This window comes from Pterocles gutturalis, unplaced genomic scaffold, assembly GCF_000699245.1.
Source record: "Pterocles gutturalis isolate BGI_N339 unplaced genomic scaffold, ASM69924v1 scaffold49010, whole genome shotgun sequence".
NCBI classification, from domain to species: Eukaryota; Metazoa; Chordata; class Aves; order Pterocliformes; family Pteroclidae; genus Pterocles; species Pterocles gutturalis.
The window spans coordinates 12,517-31,280 of NW_010140073.1; the positions used below are offsets into that span (position 1 = coordinate 12,517).

Below are 18,764 nucleotides of genomic sequence, written 5' to 3' on the forward strand. Positions count from 1 at the left end.
AAAGGAGAGAGCATGGAACTTAAGAGAGAAAAGAAATACGCTTTCCCTTTCTAGACCTCATCAGGTCACAAAGGCCTATTAGTAGCATTAACATTAAGTTTAGGAATCTGTTGACATTGGTAGCATTAACATTACATGTAGGCATCTGTTTAATTGATGTCTTCAATTACATGCTCACATCCTGGTGGGACTATCTTCTTGGTCCAAGAGTCTTGTCTCTGTCAACACACTTTTGTTTGCACTGGCAGGTCTTTTCCCTGCCTTATGCCTCCCTAGCCTGAAAATTAGGCCTGATAGCCATCCCAATCTCATATACAATATTAGCTAAGACTACAATTTTTTGTTCCATGCATCTAAACTAGTATTCTGCTCTTGTCATGACTTCAGCTTTTTTTTACCTGTGGTCTTGCGTGTGGCAGAGAGGCTTCATGAGTAGTGATAGCAGGAAGCTTTTGACTTGCACAGTCTTCCGAGGGTTCATAGGTTGGACCAGCAATAACTATACCTACTGAAATACCAGTGTCAGTCTCTCATACTTCCTTGTACTTTGCCTTTGGCCAAAGGAGCACCCATGCACAATGCCACATTTATGGCTTTTGGGGAATTATTGGTATCCTTGCATTGTTCCTATCAGCGTTGCAATCCATGTCTCCTCTCTCCTCCCACTTTTAAAAATAATTTTAGAAGAGTGTATTACAATTATCTTTGGAATGTTTTAATCATATCTCGGACAAGCAAGTACAAACAAAAAACTATAGACCCTTTGCATGTATCTGCCTTATCTTCAAATGAGGCAGTAATGTTTTCACCTACTGGCTTTGCTTGAATGAACTAAAAAAATGCTCCTAAACCTGCTAAACAGAATTGCGAGCACAATGAAAATAACTTTTGAGAAACTATGGCATTGTCCTGAACAATCTCAGTGTTCTTCATACTGGAATACCTGGATTTTATGCTTGACCCAAAAAGCAAGACTTAGACCCTGACAGTGTGGCCTGGCAAGTGTTTGTTTTCAGCCACAAGTATCAAGATTGGATTGTTCCCAACCACTTTACACTATGCCATTTACTTTTCCGTTAACTGTTCCTGCTACAGTCGCTGCTTTATATCCAAATAAACAAAAGTGTTTTTCCAAAACTAGGTCTGAAGATGATCTTTTCCCTTCTAAACAATATTAGATGTAACTTTCAAATAGGAATCCTCATATATCCCCACTAATCCTTGTTGAAAAAAGGCAATTTTATTACTGTGTGCTGCATTTTCCAGAATTATACAGACTTTCAGTGTAATCTCATAACCTGGCCTGTATAGTGTCAAAGTAGCACTCAGTGATTAGCAACAGGCAGTGAAGGTGCATTGAATTTCTGAATATGAAGTTCCAAGTCAACACCTATAATATGTTCACAAGCGACAGAAGAAAACATAATGGCAAAGTGGATATAAAAAATGATGTGCGCTTTACAGGAATTTCACTCACTCAAAGGCTTGGGGCTGACAGGCTTGATGCTTGAACCGTTTTCTTCAGGGTTTCTCCCTGAAGAAATTTGAATTCTCCCAATTTCCATAGGAGCACTATGAATGGCAAGTTTTCAGCCTCATCTGCTTTTCTGTCCTGCTTTGAGAACCTTTCCTGTCTGTTACATGAAGAGGTACAGTTCCTTCTCAAAATACTTTCTTAGCTGAAAAACAAAATAGGGTTTTGTGCTTGTTATTTTTCTTTTGCTTATGGAGGAAAGATTTATGTGTTTTCTGGACCAAAGGAAAGCAAATATTTGAGCAGAAGATGTGTGGTCAGTATACCATCTATAATCTTCCTTATTGAAGTTACAGTTGCTTGGCTAAGGGCAGTCTTGTGTTCAGAATTCACAGTTGCAGTTAATGTTGCAAAGTGTTAGTGCTAGCTCTTCTCGGGAGCCGAGTTGAATTAAAACAGGTTTTAATTCAACAGAATCTGGGTGTGTTTTGATAGACCTGAAAGTAAACAAGAAAGGAATACAAATTAAAATATACAAAACTGAATCCTTAAGAATCACCGTGGACTCTAAGATTTAGAAGAACTGGTAGATCTTGTGAACTCAAATTCATTTCTCCTCCTTCACACCCAGAATATCAGTAAGAACTTGAATGAGGTGATTTGGTCCCAGGGCACCATATACCTTCTTGACTTGGCGTGCTATGTTTTATTTACCTATTTACAAGAATGCTGGTCAAATCAGCAGGGTACACCAGCAGATGGGCTACTTACAAGCTAGTGTTGAAGTGTGCAAAGTGCTTCATTGTCCTTTGGTTTCTGTCTGTGGTTTTGCCTGGAGTCAGGGAACTTTTGGAAACCTCAGGGAAGCCTCTGGACCTGAAGCATCAGTTGGGCTTGGGGGGTTTTTTGGTATTTGTTTGCTTGGAGTGTGTTGGTTGGTTTGGTTAGTTGGTTTGTTTTTCCAGTCTTTGCTTTAGTGAAACAAGCACAGAATTTTGCTATAGCTGAAAGGTACTCTGAGATGAACTGAGGTATGAAATTTAGTGTACTACTGAATCCTCAAATCTTTGTGTGAGGTCTGAATTCTTCTTTTCTACAAGTTATTTTATGCTGTAGTTCTGCAGGTACAGGCATTTGAGATTGTTTGTTGAACAAGACTGGAGAACTGAATTAGTTTTCAAGCTAGCCTCTTTTCTTTTGAATAGAAGCCAGGTTAGCTTTACACAAGTGCGGTTCCTTGATCTCTTTTACTACATGGCAGCACCCATGTTTATGCCACTGCAGTGGAAAGCTGTGGCGAGTATATGACCTGAGCAGCCTTTAGTGTCTGCACTAAATTATGCTGGCTTTAACTTTCCATAACTATGTGTTTACCATGTTTGTGCAGTCTTAAAGGTTATTGAAATTCTGATGTTTGTTTTCTAAGGAAATAAGATGTTAACTGAATTTCACAGTGAGTAAGGCATCCTGTTAAAGATGTGGCATAAAATAAATCTGACATGAAATCTTACTAGGCTTTATTTCTTTAAGCCCCAAGCATGTAATCAGTAGCATTTGGATATAGCGGAATAAGGCAAGGATCCTTAAAGCAAGGTAAGGACAGAGGAAACAATTCACTGGCAGGCATTGTGGGGAATGAGAAGGTGGTAATGGCTGCAGTGGTGCCCATCCATTTTCAATGTTTAAAACTACTGTTCTGAAAAACTGATGACATTACAGATATCTGAGAAAGAATTGTTACAGGAAGCCATCTGGAGATAATAGTGTGATTTTTTTTTTGAGAAAGAAGCAACATGTAAATTAATATTCTAATTTATGACTCTATTCGTGTATTTAATGGTATTATTTAAATTAATTTGTTAAACTTGCAACTTTTAAACTTGCTTTTTTTAGATCACAAGACCATACAGCTCAACAAGCAAACACCTCTGGGAGTACTGCTACCACATCAACATCAAGCAGTAGTACCTCAACATCAGCTTCAACAAATAGTAGCCCTTTTGGCTTGGGTAAGAATATTTGTTAGGTGGCATGGTGGGTGTCTTCTCTTGGATTCAAGGTGATTGTCCCTGAAGCTTTATTCTAATGCGGACAGAGCTTTAAAAAAAAAAACAACAAGTAAACAAACGCACCACCCCAAAAAATGATTACAAATGTCTGTAGTATTAGTTGTAGAAGGTTTCTCGTCAGTAAGTTATCAGAGGACAGTTGTTTCCTTAATTGTTATGCAGAACTTCAGACTTGTGCTGTTTCACCTTCAGTAGTAAGGTGCCACTGATGTTATATTCTAGTACTGTGGGTAATGAAACTCCTTTCAATGTCCTTGTGCTCCGTAAAAGTGTATCTGAATTGCTGTGAGGAGAGTATTGATGAAGTTGGACCTGTAACATGAAGGCAAGATCTGGAACAGAAGTAGCAAAATTGCTACTAATATTACAATTCAGTGTTTCTCAGGTTCCAAGTCTGATGGTATTAAGAGTCTTCTCTTGCATGAATAAAGAGGCTGCAGTCTACCAACTTACGAATACTATCTATTTCCACAATCACAGTGGAGTTTTTGGTTCGTTGTTTTTCATCTCATTTCCTTTTGTGAGGTCAGGGAGAGGTAGAATTGGAAAGCTAACCATAGTAAGCAATTGCTTTTTTAGGTGTAAACAGTTCTTCAGACTGACTGGTATCTTCTGAAAGTCTTTGTTTGTACTCAAGAAAGGAAGGGAATTCAAAGCATGATTAGTTCTTGGTACATTAGTAAGAAGAGCACCTCTACTTTTAATTAGAAGAGGAAATTTGAGTTATATTGGGACATCTCTCTTGGTATACTCTAGCCAAGAGGAGACAGCTAAATGGTTATTTATAAATGCACTGTGTTGGGGGCGGGGAGAACCTAAGGCTCCAAAACTCAAACATCCCTTGTATCTTAGTTGTGGAAGATGAAAGGATAAGCTGTTAGAATTGTAACAATTTATATTTCGGATGCAGTTTGTTGGATTTTTATTTATGTGTCTTGTTATTTAAAGAACAGTCTTAGTGGATAACTCCTTAACAGCTTTCAAATATGGAGTTTTCATTATTTTGAAGTGTGGGATATGTTTAAGTATTTTGTATTTAGAAAGAACGTGGATGTGTTTAGAAGTATACTAGAAGCTAAAAGTTCAATTATATTTTTTTTCTCATCTTCTTAAAGGTGGCCTTGGAGGTTTGGCAGGTCTGAGTAGCCTGGGCTTAAATACATCAAACTTTTCAGAGTTGCAAAGTCAGATGCAACGGCAACTTCTGTCAAACCCAGAAATGATGGTTCAGATAATGGAAAACCCATTTGTTCAGAGCATGCTTTCAAATCCTGACCTGATGAGGCAGTTAATTATGGCTAACCCTCAAATGCAGCAACTGATACAGAGAAATCCAGAAATCAGTCACATGCTGAATAATCCAGATATAATGAGACAGGTACGCAGAAGGATCTCTGTAAGTTCGTGACCTCTGATTACATTGTAGCTGTGAACAACAAAGTAGGAATTGGACATGCTTAGTTGAGTACTTAAACATTCTTGAAGTATTTAGACTTGTCAGACAAATCCATAAAAGGTTACTGTAGGCAGTTAACTGATGTTTGTATTTCTAGTTGTTAATTGTTGTTGTTAATTAATTGACTGATAATTCAAAAAATCTGCAGCATAGTTTTGAAAGACATTGAAGACTGTGTAATCATGTCTTCTGAGGGTAGTTAGATGTCCCTTTTTGCACTTGAAACCTTGCATTGTCTCGCCAACAGTGCATTTACCAACAGTAGTAATTCTCCTAAACACTAAACATTTTCATTTTATCTAGCTGTGGGTACTTCTGTGTGCTTTTAGAATTAGATGGTATGTAAGATATGCTCCGTGGCAGAGGGGTATCAAAAAACCAAATGGATACTTTTGAAAATGTGGGCATTTATTTTAAAGGTCATGTTATAGAAAGCCTGCTGTAGCAGTGTTAGAAATGGTAGGAGTATATTGTGCTGAAAAGATGAAGAAAGGAAAGAATAGTTCATGCAAGGTTTTTCTTCCGTTTAGCAAGTGCTTCCTGACTCAACCAGCGTAGTGATGGTTGTGGTAGTATCCTGACTAAATATCTAATTCATTTGACTCCCACTAAGCTGACATCTTGATTTGACTTTAATCATAATTTGAAACTTATTTAGACAGTGGTAACTGAGATATTGACAAATGCTGACATTTTCACTTTTGAAGGGATTTCTTATTAATACATATTAAACATTCCACTTCCCTAGACACTAGAACTTGCTAGAAACCCTGCAATGATGCAAGAAATGATGCGAAACCAAGACCGAGCCTTGAGCAACCTTGAAAGTATACCAGGTGGATACAATGCCTTGCGACGTATGTACACAGATATCCAGGAGCCAATGTTGAATGCAGCACAGGAACAGGTAAGAAAAGATTGCATGTGCCACTGAAAGTAAATTTTTAAAAAAAAATAAAAGCACGTAAGTAACGTAAGTTTCCAAACGTACTTGAAAAATCATTTCTTGAAGCTTTAGGTCACTATGTGGCCTCTTACTTTTGAGAGGAAAGATCTTTAAAAATTCTGTGCTTTTCTAAGCTTGAAGAAATACGGGTATCACTTTGTGTGTCTGAGAAGCTATTTTGAAGTTAATGGATTTCTGTATTACTTAAATTTGAATTCGTTTAGTTCTTTGCCTTAAAATTCTGAGGTCCAGGAAAAATTTTTAAGGGTGTGTTTAGTAACTTGGAACCTAAGATAAGCAGAAAAAAAGGCTTTGAAGTTGGAAACCATTATGCAAGATGTGGTCTTAATGTGATCAAAATAGCTATGTAGTAGCAACACTGCTTTCAAAAAGAAATGTGATTTAATTTTTTTGGAGATGCTCAATGTTGTATCCGTCAATATTGGCATCTGTTCAGAATATTTACAATGAATTACTGTAGGATAGCGAGTATAACTGATCAAGAGCCATGAACATTTACCATCATGTGTAGTTTTGGAAAGGTAACTTGCTATTTATATCAGACTTAAAAATGGTTGGCTTTAGTAGATAATGCATGTTTGCTTTCCTTCCTCTGTAGTTTGGAGGTAACCCATTTGCTTCTTTAGTAAGCAATGCATCAGCAGGAGGGGACAGTCAGCCATCTCGTACAGAAAATAGAGATCCTCTACCAAACCCTTGGGCTCCTCAGTCCAGCTCCCAGGCTTCCACAACAAGTACCAGCACCAGCGGAGAGAATGGTGACAATAGTAATGCTGGAAACAGCACCTCTGGCAGTATGGGACAGAGCTCAACTGTACCAAATTTAGGACCTGGTCTAGGAGGTGTGTTTGTTATTGCAGTTGTATATATTTGTCACATACTTAGGAGTTTACTGAAATCATTCTTTCATTTGAGAGTTTTTGATTCAAAGTTTTTATTGCTATTTACTTTTGTAGAACATTTGACTAATATCAACGTCCTCTGTAGAAAAACATGAAGAGTAAACTGAGATTAATAATAGTACTTATTTATTGCCTTAAAATAACAAAGGTAGGGAATCTCTAGATGAATTATAGTATTTTTCCTGTCTGGAGGCAAAGGCGAAAACAGCTGATAATGTCGATACTTAGTGGGACTGCTTGTTGGATACAGCCTCTGTCTTGTCTTCTACGGTAGATGCGTCTGTAAGCAGAACCATATTGAGGTGTATTTCAGGGGCTAAAACTCTTGGAAACCAAGTGGTTTTACCCTGTTTTTAGGTAGTCTAATTTGTCTAATAATAGTCAGAATGTTTACTAAAGTGGCCTTTACTTTTTTAAAGCTGGTATGTTCAACACACCAGGAATGCAGAGTTTATTACAGCAGATAACGGAAAACCCACAACTTATGCAGAATATGTTGTCTGCACCCTATATGAGAAGCATGATGCAGTCATTAAGCCAGAATCCTGATCTTGCAGTACAGGTAAATGCATTTGGTATAGTAATGTGTTGTGTGCTTTGAAGTAAAAGAAAAATAAAAAACGCTGAATCTAGAATACAGTTAAATTTTCACTTGTGCCAACATCTCAACAGTTATGTGAATGGCCCAGTTTTTAATGTTAATGCCTAACTCACTGAAATTATTACCTTCTTACATTTAACAATTTGTTGCAGTGAGCCTCTTCAGTTTGTAGTTGGACATTATGCCAGGCATGCTTCTAAAATAATTTGTAAGTTTGTGTATGTTTCGTGCAGCCCTAAACTTGTAACCCAGCATGATAAACAGACAAAACATGATAAACAGACAAAACAAATGCTTTGGTTGTAAATTAAGGTAGATCTGTCAGTAAACAAGTACTCCCACTAGCTTGGGAGGAGAGACTTGACTAGAGGGGAGTTTGTGCCGTATCTAGGCATTATTTCGGTTTTGACTTCTCTTTTGTGACCCATGCTCACTGTAAAAGTGAAGATGCTGTTTTATGAATGGTATCATAGCACTGCCTTCAAATTTTACTTAAAGCAGCAATATCCAAAGTCAAATCCTGAACTGACATTTAAAAATTATCTTTTCTGTATTAAATATTCACTGGGATATTTAGAGGGAAACTATCACTTAGGTCTGTAGTGGAGGCTGAGCAGAAAAGGATTTTCTTGTAATGTAAATCAGGTTGTCTTGGGAAGTACCTGGCAATTCATTCATTTAAAAGATTTAAGAAAACAACCAAACAAAACCAAAACAACAACAAGAAAAACCCCCCAAAAAAACCTGCAATGTGTTCAGACTGGTGTTTCATAACAAGTTTTGGGCAAACGAGAAGTAGATGATGATGATGATGATGATTGTTGTTAAAGTTACTTTCATAAACTATTACTGTGTAAGCAGTTGTGTTGGAACCCCCTGTGGTTTTTACTGCCTGATCTTTGAAGTTAAATATTTTTGTCCTTTAGATGATGTTGAATAATCCTTTATTTGCTGGAAATCCTCAACTTCAGGAACAAATGAGACAACAACTTCCTACTTTCCTTCAGCAAGTAAGATGAGATACTAGCCGTTAATAAACATCTGCAAGTCAATGAGCAATGTTTTCAATAAATTAGTGTCCCTTGCTAATGAATTCTTGCTTAATGTCTCCATCCCTTTCAGAAGTTAAACGTGACTTCTAGTGGATATTTTGTCTGCTTAGATTTGCTCTTGCTTCTTTGCTTAAAAGGAGTAATTGTTCTTATTGTGCAACGGACAGAGAATACCTGTTTGCCACATGATTTGTTTTGCAAATTAAAAATATTTGTACTTTTCCCACTACTAGAATAAAGTTTCGGTATGCTTTTCTTGTACCTCTTCAAACCTGCTTTAAGCATTTCAGTAAAGAGATTTTACAGCATGCCTTGAAAGACTCAAGCTATTAGCTAATTTAAAAGAAGTGGGTTCTGAAGTTTTTTGCCTGTAAAGGTTGGCCTTCCACCATGTTTTCATTAACAACATTGTGCTTGCAGCCCAGGTATCTGCTTGGTATTAGCTGCCATGGGTTGTAGTAGCACTGTGTTCTCTAAATAGGAGCAAGATTTTTTTTTTTTTTTTTTTTTAGGAATTGAGAACTTAATCCAGTGCCTGAGTTCCACCATTAGGCAACCCTCACAAATGAGAGCAAATGTGTATTGCCAAGATGAGGTTGCACACAGGGAGTTTTGAGTAAAATAATTAACACATACATGAATTACAGTACCAAGTTCAGTGTTCAGAAGAAACTTTAAATTGTCTCAACCACATGAATGGCTGTAGTGTTTCATAATGCCCCTGCTTTGTGATGACTCAGGAGGGGAGTAAACTCTTTGAAAGGGCCGACAATAGCAGGACTAGGGGAAATGGATACAAGTTGAAGGAGGGAAGATTTAGGTTGGATGTTAGGGGGAAGTTCTTTACTAGGAGAGTGGTTAGGCCCTGGAACAGGCTGCCCAGGGAGGTTGTGGATGCCCCGTCCTTGGAGGTGTTCAAGGCCAGGTTGGACGGGGCCCTGGGCAACCTGATCTAGTAAATGTGTATGTTTGGTGGCCCTGCCAGGCAGGGGGGTTGGAACTACATGATCCTTGAGGTCCCTTCCAACCCGGGTCATTCTATGATTCTATCTGAAGAGCTGGTACCACATTGTATGTTTTGAAATATGTGAATAAATGGTAATTAATGAAGGCACATTAGGAATATTTTCTGTTTCGTTTGGGTATCTCCTTCTGTCAGTATCACCTTGGGGTTTATCTGCACAGCTAGTTTGCTGTTTTATTGACTGTGTTAGGTCAGATGATCAGCAGCATTAGCAGCTGAAGTAAACTGGAGAAATAGGTGGGTATTGTCAGAATGTTAACAGTATTGCAGCTCATACTTGCTTCATCTACTGGCATTTATATGGATTGGGTGACAGAAACCATGTCATGTTCCTGTGCATAATGGAAGTCATCTCTTGCAAAAAAGGGCAATTGCCCAGCAGAACTAGGAATATTCATCTGTTGAGCTACTCCATCTGCAGCTTTTATACAAGTCTTAACAAGAATGGCTGCTACTTAACAGATGGAATTAATAACATTTAATAGAGACAAGATGCAGGTCACCTAAGTGCTCTGAGAATTGTTGGCCCACCATTTCTGTAAAACAACTCCAAATATCATACAGTAAGTCATGATTTAAATATTTTCTTAAGAAATTGAAGCATCTTTCTTTGGAGAACCCAAAATATTTCCCTCTTTAAAATTTAGGTAAACTTTACCAGATATATATTTAGTTATTCTCTGACTTCTAGCTATCAGGAAGATAAGATTCCAAGAGCTGAATGGAGAATATTAGCAACTACTGTGTTTAAGTCTCATTATGCACCCATATTCCAGACCACAGTTCTTCATATCCTATTCTGCAGTTCTGCTTTGCACCAGTTTAACCTTAACCTGTGCATTTCTATGTGAATCAAAAACATTTTTGTAGCAAAAGGAATTTGGTCTAGTTGCCAAGTGAAGGCTGCTGAGATGAATAAGCCTGCATGCTATTTGAAGTAGGTCTGGCTACCAAGACTGTCATTTGTGACTCTGACACATTACTTTTCACTTACCTGTGGCATCTCTAAGCAGAGGTGAGCATAAGCCATTGGTTTTGGTTTTGTATCTAAAATAGATTTCTGGGCATTTAATTCAGAAATGAAAAGGATTTGCCTTTTAAATTATCTCCGGATGTGAAAGACAGTTTTTAATTGAAGTCACAGTAGAATGAGAGCCCTTGAATATCCTACACTTACGTGCAGTGTATTTGCATTTCTGTAGGCTGTGAGGGCACTACAGATACAAATAGTTTTGCTCAAATTGCTGTGGTCTGAATTTAACTAGGAAAAAGAAATATTGTGTAATCTCTTCTTATCTATCGGTCAAGTTTCATTGTGTTCAGTATTGTTGTCTACCAGTAGTATAATATAGGAGACTAATTCTAGAATGATGTTGGTGTAATACAGTCCTATGGCTTTGAAAGGTGAAGAAGTCTGCTGGAAGAGGTAATGAAAAATACTTCTCCGTGTGTACTTCTCATTTGAAAGGCTTTGTCCACATCTAGAGAGTTCATTGATCACCTCCTATGGAAGTTTTCTCAAAAAAGAAAAAAAAAAACCTGAAGGATTTAATGTAGATATTCAAATATAAAGTTGAAAAACAAGTTTGGAAATTGTGTTGGACTCTATAAAACATCTAGTGATAAAGATTAACCTTGACCATCTGCATATGATTAAGAGCTTCTCTCCTTTTCTTAGATGCAGAATCCTGACACATTATCAGCTATGTCAAACCCTAGAGCGATGCAAGCTTTGCTACAGATTCAGCAGGGCTTGCAAACACTAGCAACAGAAGCACCGGGGCTTATACCAGGGTAAGAATCAGTCTTACAAATTTCAACAAGAACTTTTCTCTTGTGTTATGTTGTTCATTCTTTAAACATGTAGACATTTACCCAGTTTTTATTAAAGACTCCTCCTCCTAACTTCTTTAGTTTAACTAAACTTGTTTTAGAATGTCTTACTTTTTTGGCTGCCATGTACTTCTAAACAGTCATGACTCTGGTCTTTGTCTTGGTACTTTACTTAAATTATCATCCACTCTTTGACAGGATTTTTACTCAGCAATTAAATAAATGAGAAGAGACAAGCTAGTATTAACAATTCAAGTGGTATATTTCTTTTTCTGTCATTTATGCAGATTTAATCTGGGTTTAGGTGGATTGGGAAGCACTGGAGCTCCTACGGGGTCCCCTGTACCTAGTTCTTTTCCCAGTGAAAATACAAGTCCAGCAAAAAAAAAAACCAGGTCACCAGCAGTTTGTCCAGCAAATGTTGCAGGCACTTGCTGCTGCAAATGCTCAGGTAAAGTTCATCAGTATATTCTAATTTTTAAAAATTCTTACTTCATTTTTCCATTGTAAACCACTAGAAAGGAGGCTGATAGTTAAAGGGAGAGCTCCCTGGATACTTCTGGTTAAGGAGAGCAGAGGAGGCTTAAATGTGCTGTTGCAGCTGTGCAAGTAAATGCTGGATTTTTCCGGCATTACCTTTGAGTAAATGTGTCCTCTGAAAACCCTTTAACTTCTGGAATGCTTGGAAAGATTGAGGCAGATTGAGGTCATAAGTTTCAGTGACAAGTGAAGTGCGGGCTCAGGCAGGAGAAAAGCTTAAGCATATTGAACACCATTAGTTCTGTGCTTTTTGACTGTATTGCTGTCTGCTACTCTCCAGCTGCGACTAAGCCTCTGTCCCACACTTTAGAGTAGCCACACTGTGCTTATTTGGAGCCTGAATTTGCTGTATCGCTTCATTGACATCCTGCAGGTCCAGACTGTAGTGCATTTTGTTAACATGCTGAGTGGGATTAACAGTTTTCAGAGAGCTCCAGAAGTCAAGCAAAGGTAGCAGCTTTGACAGTAGTTGTAGGGTGGTGAATGAGACTGGCTTTAAAGGAGACGTGCTGTTAACTCTCAAGAGCGTGAAACAGTACGCTTAAACTGTGGTACATACCCTGTGTAATGGCAGACTGCTGGTGGAATGGGCTGCCCTGCTTTTTCCTCCTCTCTTGCTACAGGGTGAGCTAGTTCAGCTTGCTGATCTGGCAGACTTTTTTTCTCTTGTAATCTAACAACAAGAAACTGTTTGTCAGTGTCACAGTAGGAAACCATTTTCTCATACATTCTCACCTATTACGCTGTCACATCTTACAATGCTGAGTCAACATTCTGTTTAGTTTTGCTTGGGGGAAGCAGTATGTCTTTACATTGGATTGGTTTGGAATCATATGCAGATTTTAAATACTGATAGTAATTTGATGCATGAAACTGTTGAATCAGAGCAAAAGGAAAATTAGCAGTAGCTGCGCAAGGTTTGTGTTGGTATCTAAATCAACTCATTGATTTAAAAAAAGTGATTTCTCAGTATTACTTCAATGTATTATTTTCCTATAATTGTTCTGATTCAGAAATGCCTTTGAACTGAAGATTGTACCACTGAAATAATGCAGAATTTTGCCATGAGTTTGTGTGAGCAGGATCATCGCATAACCACAGCTGTCAGTTCATCTTAGACTGAAGCTTTCTAATAACTAGAATTTTGGTCATTTTATTCAATAAATACTTAGAGCATTAAAAAAAGAGGTGATTTTTATGTCAAGGAGGAAAAAAACCTATGACATTCGCTGTTGCCGACAGTGACATCATCATAATCCTTGCTGTTCCACATTACTAGGCTGAACAGTTTCATTTTTAAAAAATACCTGTACACATATCTTTATTAAACTGTTTATGGGACATAAATATACCAAATTTAATTTAATCCTTTTTTTTACCAAGCAGCTTTCCCTGTATTTCGGGAAGGTCATGTAAGTGTAGATACACTTAAGTTGAAGCTACTCTGACTTGTTAAAAAAATAATTCAATTGTGAATTGAATTTATGTCATAATATAGTTTTGGGATCTTGAAAAAGATGTAGTCAGAAATCAGTAGACAGGGAGTGGTGCAGAACCAACTATGTTTAAATCCTGTACTTTGCTAAGTGTGTATTATGCTTTTATAGCTTGAAATTTTTTTCTTAGCAGTTACAAAATCCAGAAGTTCGATTTCAGCAACAACTGGAGCAGTTGAGTGCAATGGGCTTTCTGAACCGTGAAGCAAACTTACAAGCGCTAATAGCAACAGGAGGAGACATCAATGCAGCTATTGAAAGGCTGCTTGGCTCTCAGCCTTCATAGCAGTGTTTCTTTAACTTGAAAAAAATGTAATTTATTTTTTATAACAGCTCTTAAATCTTTAAAATTTTTGCTTTATTTCATTTTGACTCATGGGATTGTCTTGTTATAACTAAAATTGGTCTGATGCATTTTAAGGTGGAGTGCAGTAGTTTTCTTCAAACAGTGGGAATCTGCGTTTTCACTCTGCATGCATCACACTTCTTTTGTTCTGCATTATTTGTGATTTTTATCAGTTTTCACAGTTGGGTGAACAGGTTTTTTCTGACCTACAACTGTCCAATTTATTTACTACTTAAACATTAGCCTTCAGTAGTAATTTATGTAGAATAAAAATTTAAAAGTCAACAAATTAATTGAAGCTACAATTTGTGGATACCAATACTGCTTACTGTGATTTTGGCATGTAATTTTTTTGCTAGCAAAATGCTGTAAGATTTATACCACTTAAGTGATCTACCATTTTTTGCTTTAATTTGTATAAACACAATATATACAATGGAGACAACTCATTTCTAGAGATTTACACATTGCAGTAGAATGAGATTATAAGTAACACAAAAAAGCTGGGGGGTGGGAAGGTCCTAGGACATGTTTTTGGTGTAGAATCTTCCAGTATCTTTGATAACCATCTCAGCAAAAATGCTTAAGCAAATTCAGTTAAAATATACTAGAGTTACTGTTCTGGTTATCTCTTTACATCTTAACTGTACAGAAACTTGCATTGTAACATTGTTTCAATATTCACAAATATTAACTGTAAATTACCTTTGTTATTGTGCAAATTAAAGGGGTGCTGCCTGTGCTCTGGAACTGCTTCTAAGGCTTTTTGGCTTGTTCCATTGAGTTTTTAACATGTATTCTGATTTGTAATTGGAAACTTTACTTTCATAGTCAGGTGATATTCTAATTTCTTTTAATCATAATGTAAAAAAACCTGTATATCTTTTGAGGTTTTTTTTGTAGTTACTTCTCTTGTGCACAGGTAATAAATGAATTTGAAAAATCTTTAAGCCTCTTGTCCCAGTGTGTTGCAGGTGATGATTACCTAGAATTCAAGATGACTGACCATCTGAAGAGTTGGCATTTAAGTGTAAGCTCAGGGAATATTCACCAGCTCTGGGCTAAGATAAGTAAACAACTCCTGGGGCATGAGGTGGAGGGAAGAGAGTAAAAGGCATATAATGTTGAAGACTACTAGCTTACATAAAGTGAGGGTAGCAAAATAAAAGACACTACTGTGTGTGTTACTGAATAGCATCTGCTTTTTATTAGTCTTCAGTGACAGCGTAGTTGCAAAGATGTTCACTGAATTCCTGTATTGCTTTTAAACACTTGGTTTGAACAGTCTTTTTCTTTTGATGGTACAGTATAAATTCAGCTTGCTCTAAAAGTCATTGCTTGCAAGTAGTTTAAAATTACCTGTTTTAACTCAAAGTTGTTAATCAGTTTGGTGAAGCAACATTATAATGTGATATAAAGGAAGAAGTTGAGCACACTTCAGCATATAGTGAAATTTAAAAAATTTTTGTCAAAGCCACATATGCAGTTTTGTTGGCAGTAACTGCATTGTACCTTTCTCAGGGAAGAGAAGGTTCACTCACTGTGCAGTAATCTTGTCTCTTACTTTGCCAGTAAGTAAAATAAATACTGCTGATGCATGGTATTGGGAAAAGTTCAAAAATCTCATGGTTGGCAGCCTCTGCCTTTGGATCAAAGTCTGATAGATAGAGTAGCACAGAGTGTTAAATAAACAGAAATAAAGTAAAATGCAATCTATTGGTAAGATTAATATAATCAAAGCCTTTTAATATATCTACAGTTTGGGTACAAAATTATTCTTACTTCATTTCCTCGCCAGTGATCAGACCCATCATGGTACCTTCACAGTGACTTCTATTGGGTGGGTAGCGTTCATTGCACTGAGTACAAGGCTGTGGTAGGGAAGTGACAGATAGCAAATAGTTTCTGTAGAATAATCACTGCCATTTTACAGTTATTTTCACAGTGGCTATCTATTAGGATCTTCAAAGTAACTAATTTGACTTGACCTTACAGTGTGCTTTATTGGGACCTTGCTTTAAAAAAAGCATTCAGAAGGCCGGTCCTTTTCAGAATGCAGTCTGTAACATCCAAAAAGGCTGCTGTCAAATGAAAGGGTGAGGTGGAAAGGGAATAATTTTTACCAAGCTTTACCAACACACTGAAACAATTAATCTAACCAGCATGAACACTTTATTGAAACAACATTCAGTTCATCTATGTAAGTATTTCAGTTGCATGCTACAAACGAAGAGAAGCTATATTTGAAGTCAAATTTTATTGCAATTCAACAAGAGATTAACCTAAATTTTACAAGGAGCCATTGAGCTAAGTTTCCTTCTTGAAACACAGTTGATATTTATCAGTAACTGTTGTTCCTAGTTGACAATAGTTACTAACTTTCTTGCAAGTAGTGGTAGAACACTGAGACATCTTTTGCATAGGAGAAATTTTAGTTTTGCCAAAAAACAGTAAGTAGAACAAGGTTCATAGGTAGGATAGACTTTTTGTTACATCTTTAACAATAAAAGAAAGATCACACTTGTTGGTTTAATAGCGTATTACAGTGTTCCTGTTCATCCCCCATACTTGTTGCCCCTTTTCCGGTCCCTGTTTAAAATTCTTGAGAAGTATCATCTATCTCTTCTTTCAGAAGCAACTTTATGGTTAACTCTGAGTACTTTGATAACTTGTATTTGAAAACTGCCACTTGCATTTTGGACCAGAAATCCTGTGTGCCTGAAGCCTGTCTCTTTATTTTCCTGCTATCTTCTTTTCCCCTACATAGGACCACATGATCTGATAGGATTGTCTACAAAACTGCCTTACCCAGTGATCAAACTACTCCTAGAGAAAGTAACTGCTGCAAAAAGAGAAAAGCTGAAACTCCTGTTAGTGTGAACTGACAGGTGCTATTTAAAAGATTTAAAATGCATACATTGAAATCAAACACTATTACAGAACTACTGGGAATATGACAGCAAGATGGCTAGTTTTGTAAAGGATGTGGTCTGACGTTCTGTTCCAGGTTCAGTGTCTGCGTGATAAAATAACTGCCTCAATTTAGAGCTGAGCTGGCAGGGAGCTGGGTCTGCTTGTTTGCCTGTACAGACAACCTGTGCAGTTTAAGAGGACTCTACCCTTCTTGTGTTTAATGTATGAATGGATACTGCTATTGGGATCTATTCATCTTTATTTCGTCATTATAGCATTGCAAAATGCTTATGCTGTAGCAGGTACAGTATTTACTCAGCATGTTACAAACTGCTTAATAAACACTTTTGAGGAGGTATAGTGCATGTACATTCCGTAGATAACTTGTGCTCATGACAGACTCCAGATGTTTCCTCCTTAGTTTTTGCTGCTCTTGCTAAATGTATTTTAAAGTATGGACAGAAAACTTGCACCCAAATAACCTGAGCTAAATATAAACTGCCCAACTAACCTGAATACAACATACCTAATATAGTGTTAAGTTTTTTTTTTTAAAAAAAAGTAAGTAAATGAAATGGTGCAGAATTGTGTTTGGGCAGGTAAACGAAACTTCTGTACAGGGATTGTTCTGTGATCTTTTCCTTCTACTGCACACATGCACAGCATCATTAAAATTGGAGAGCAGTTGTGGATGACTGACATCTTGATCTTTTAATTTGTGATGCACAGGATATAAGTGAACAGAAGTAATGCTTTGTTGTCTTTCAGAATCGTGCATAACAGTCTACTTAACTGATTAAATTGACAACAACCTTCTGTGCAGTATCTGTAACCCTCTCTCAGATTGTGGTGCTGGAGTCCACAGACAGCCCTATGAAGTGTTCAGTATTCTTTTTAAGCAACTTGTGCATTCCATGTGAACAGGGTGGCAGAAGTGAAGCAGGCTTTCCCTGTAGAGAGGAAAATGCCATCTGCTCCTGCAAGCCCCTGTGGATTTAGCATTGCAAAGTTCAAAGATGTGGGACTTTGGCAAAAGTTTAAGAAAAACAGTAAGTTGTAAGAGTTTGTCCAGCAAAGTACACAAGCCTGGTCCTGTGTTGGGGAAAATAAATATAACATCAGATGGAGATAATTAAAAGCTTCCCAAGAGTGTTGCAACCTTCATTTTCTAAATAAAAAGCAAGCAGGAAGATTTTAGAAGGAAAGCATCTGTAAGAAGTTGTGTTCCTGAAGATTGCATTTGCACTTTCCAGTGAAAGTAATGGCATCTTGGTTTCTACTTGTTTGTTGAGGGGGGTGGCGTCTGCAGTTTTCTTAGCTGTGTCTGTCCCCATCTGAGATCTCCCTCCTCTTCTGAGATTCTGAGAGAGAAATGCAGATGCTTGGCATTACCTTCAGATCAAAAAATTGGTGTATGTTTAACATCTTACTGTGTTCATCTATATAGTGCCACCTGCCCTTTCTTGGAAACAGGAGGTTCTCATGAACACTAGGCCTGCAAAATAGGACTAGCTTTAGGTGCTGATAATTTCTAGTTAATGTGGAGGCTAGAATAGTGAAGGGTATTAATGGAAGGATGTAAGTGGGAATGACAACATTCAACCACCAGCTAATTAGGACATAACAGGCTAAAAGTACTGAACTCTGGTAGTGAAAACTGCACCTGTCATTCACAAGATTAACGGCATGTTAATTTAAATGGTTGCTTTGTTGTCCTTTCAGCACCACGTGAACTGTGGAAATACTGTGTTTTGCTTTAAGGAAAAGCAAAAGGCAAGTATCTTAAAAGGTTTAGGGAAGGAAATGTTCCTGTCATTGGAGAAATGAGTGAGAAATATCCCGACCTAATTTGAAGCATTACTATTTTGTTTAGAAAAGACTTCCAAATCCCAAGGTGCTTACATAGATTTCTCTAAGAGAGAATGTTTTTTCAAGTGTTGAGTACAATTTTCTGTTACTGCCAGCAACTTCATGAACATGCTATAAATGCTGACAAGTAGATCTGAAAATTAGCATCTAGTCTTTTCGGCACTCTTGAAAATGATGTCCAATTTTTTCTTTTTATTTTTGCAAGTTGATCATATTTGTTTG

General features: G+C 37.3%; 1 protein-coding gene across 1 annotated transcript in view; it reads left to right on the forward strand.

Annotated features, from left to right (window-relative positions):
* LOC104469135 (ubiquilin-1-like) overlaps positions 1 to 14,066 on the forward strand; it is a 17,519-nt gene extending 3,453 nt beyond the window's left edge. Inside the window, 10 exon segments of the mRNA XM_010083521.1 lie at positions 3,368 to 3,483; positions 4,659 to 4,921; positions 5,748 to 5,906; positions 6,565 to 6,808; positions 7,288 to 7,430; positions 8,396 to 8,479; positions 11,224 to 11,339; positions 11,666 to 11,761; positions 11,763 to 11,829; positions 13,545 to 14,066. Of these exon segments, the coding sequence (XP_010081823.1) occupies positions 3,368 to 3,483; positions 4,659 to 4,921; positions 5,748 to 5,906; positions 6,565 to 6,808; positions 7,288 to 7,430; positions 8,396 to 8,479; positions 11,224 to 11,339; positions 11,666 to 11,761; positions 11,763 to 11,829; positions 13,545 to 13,700 (1,444 nt within the window). The 3' untranslated portion in view covers positions 13,701 to 14,066.
* The last annotated feature ends 4,698 nt before the right edge of the window (positions 14,067 to 18,764 follow it).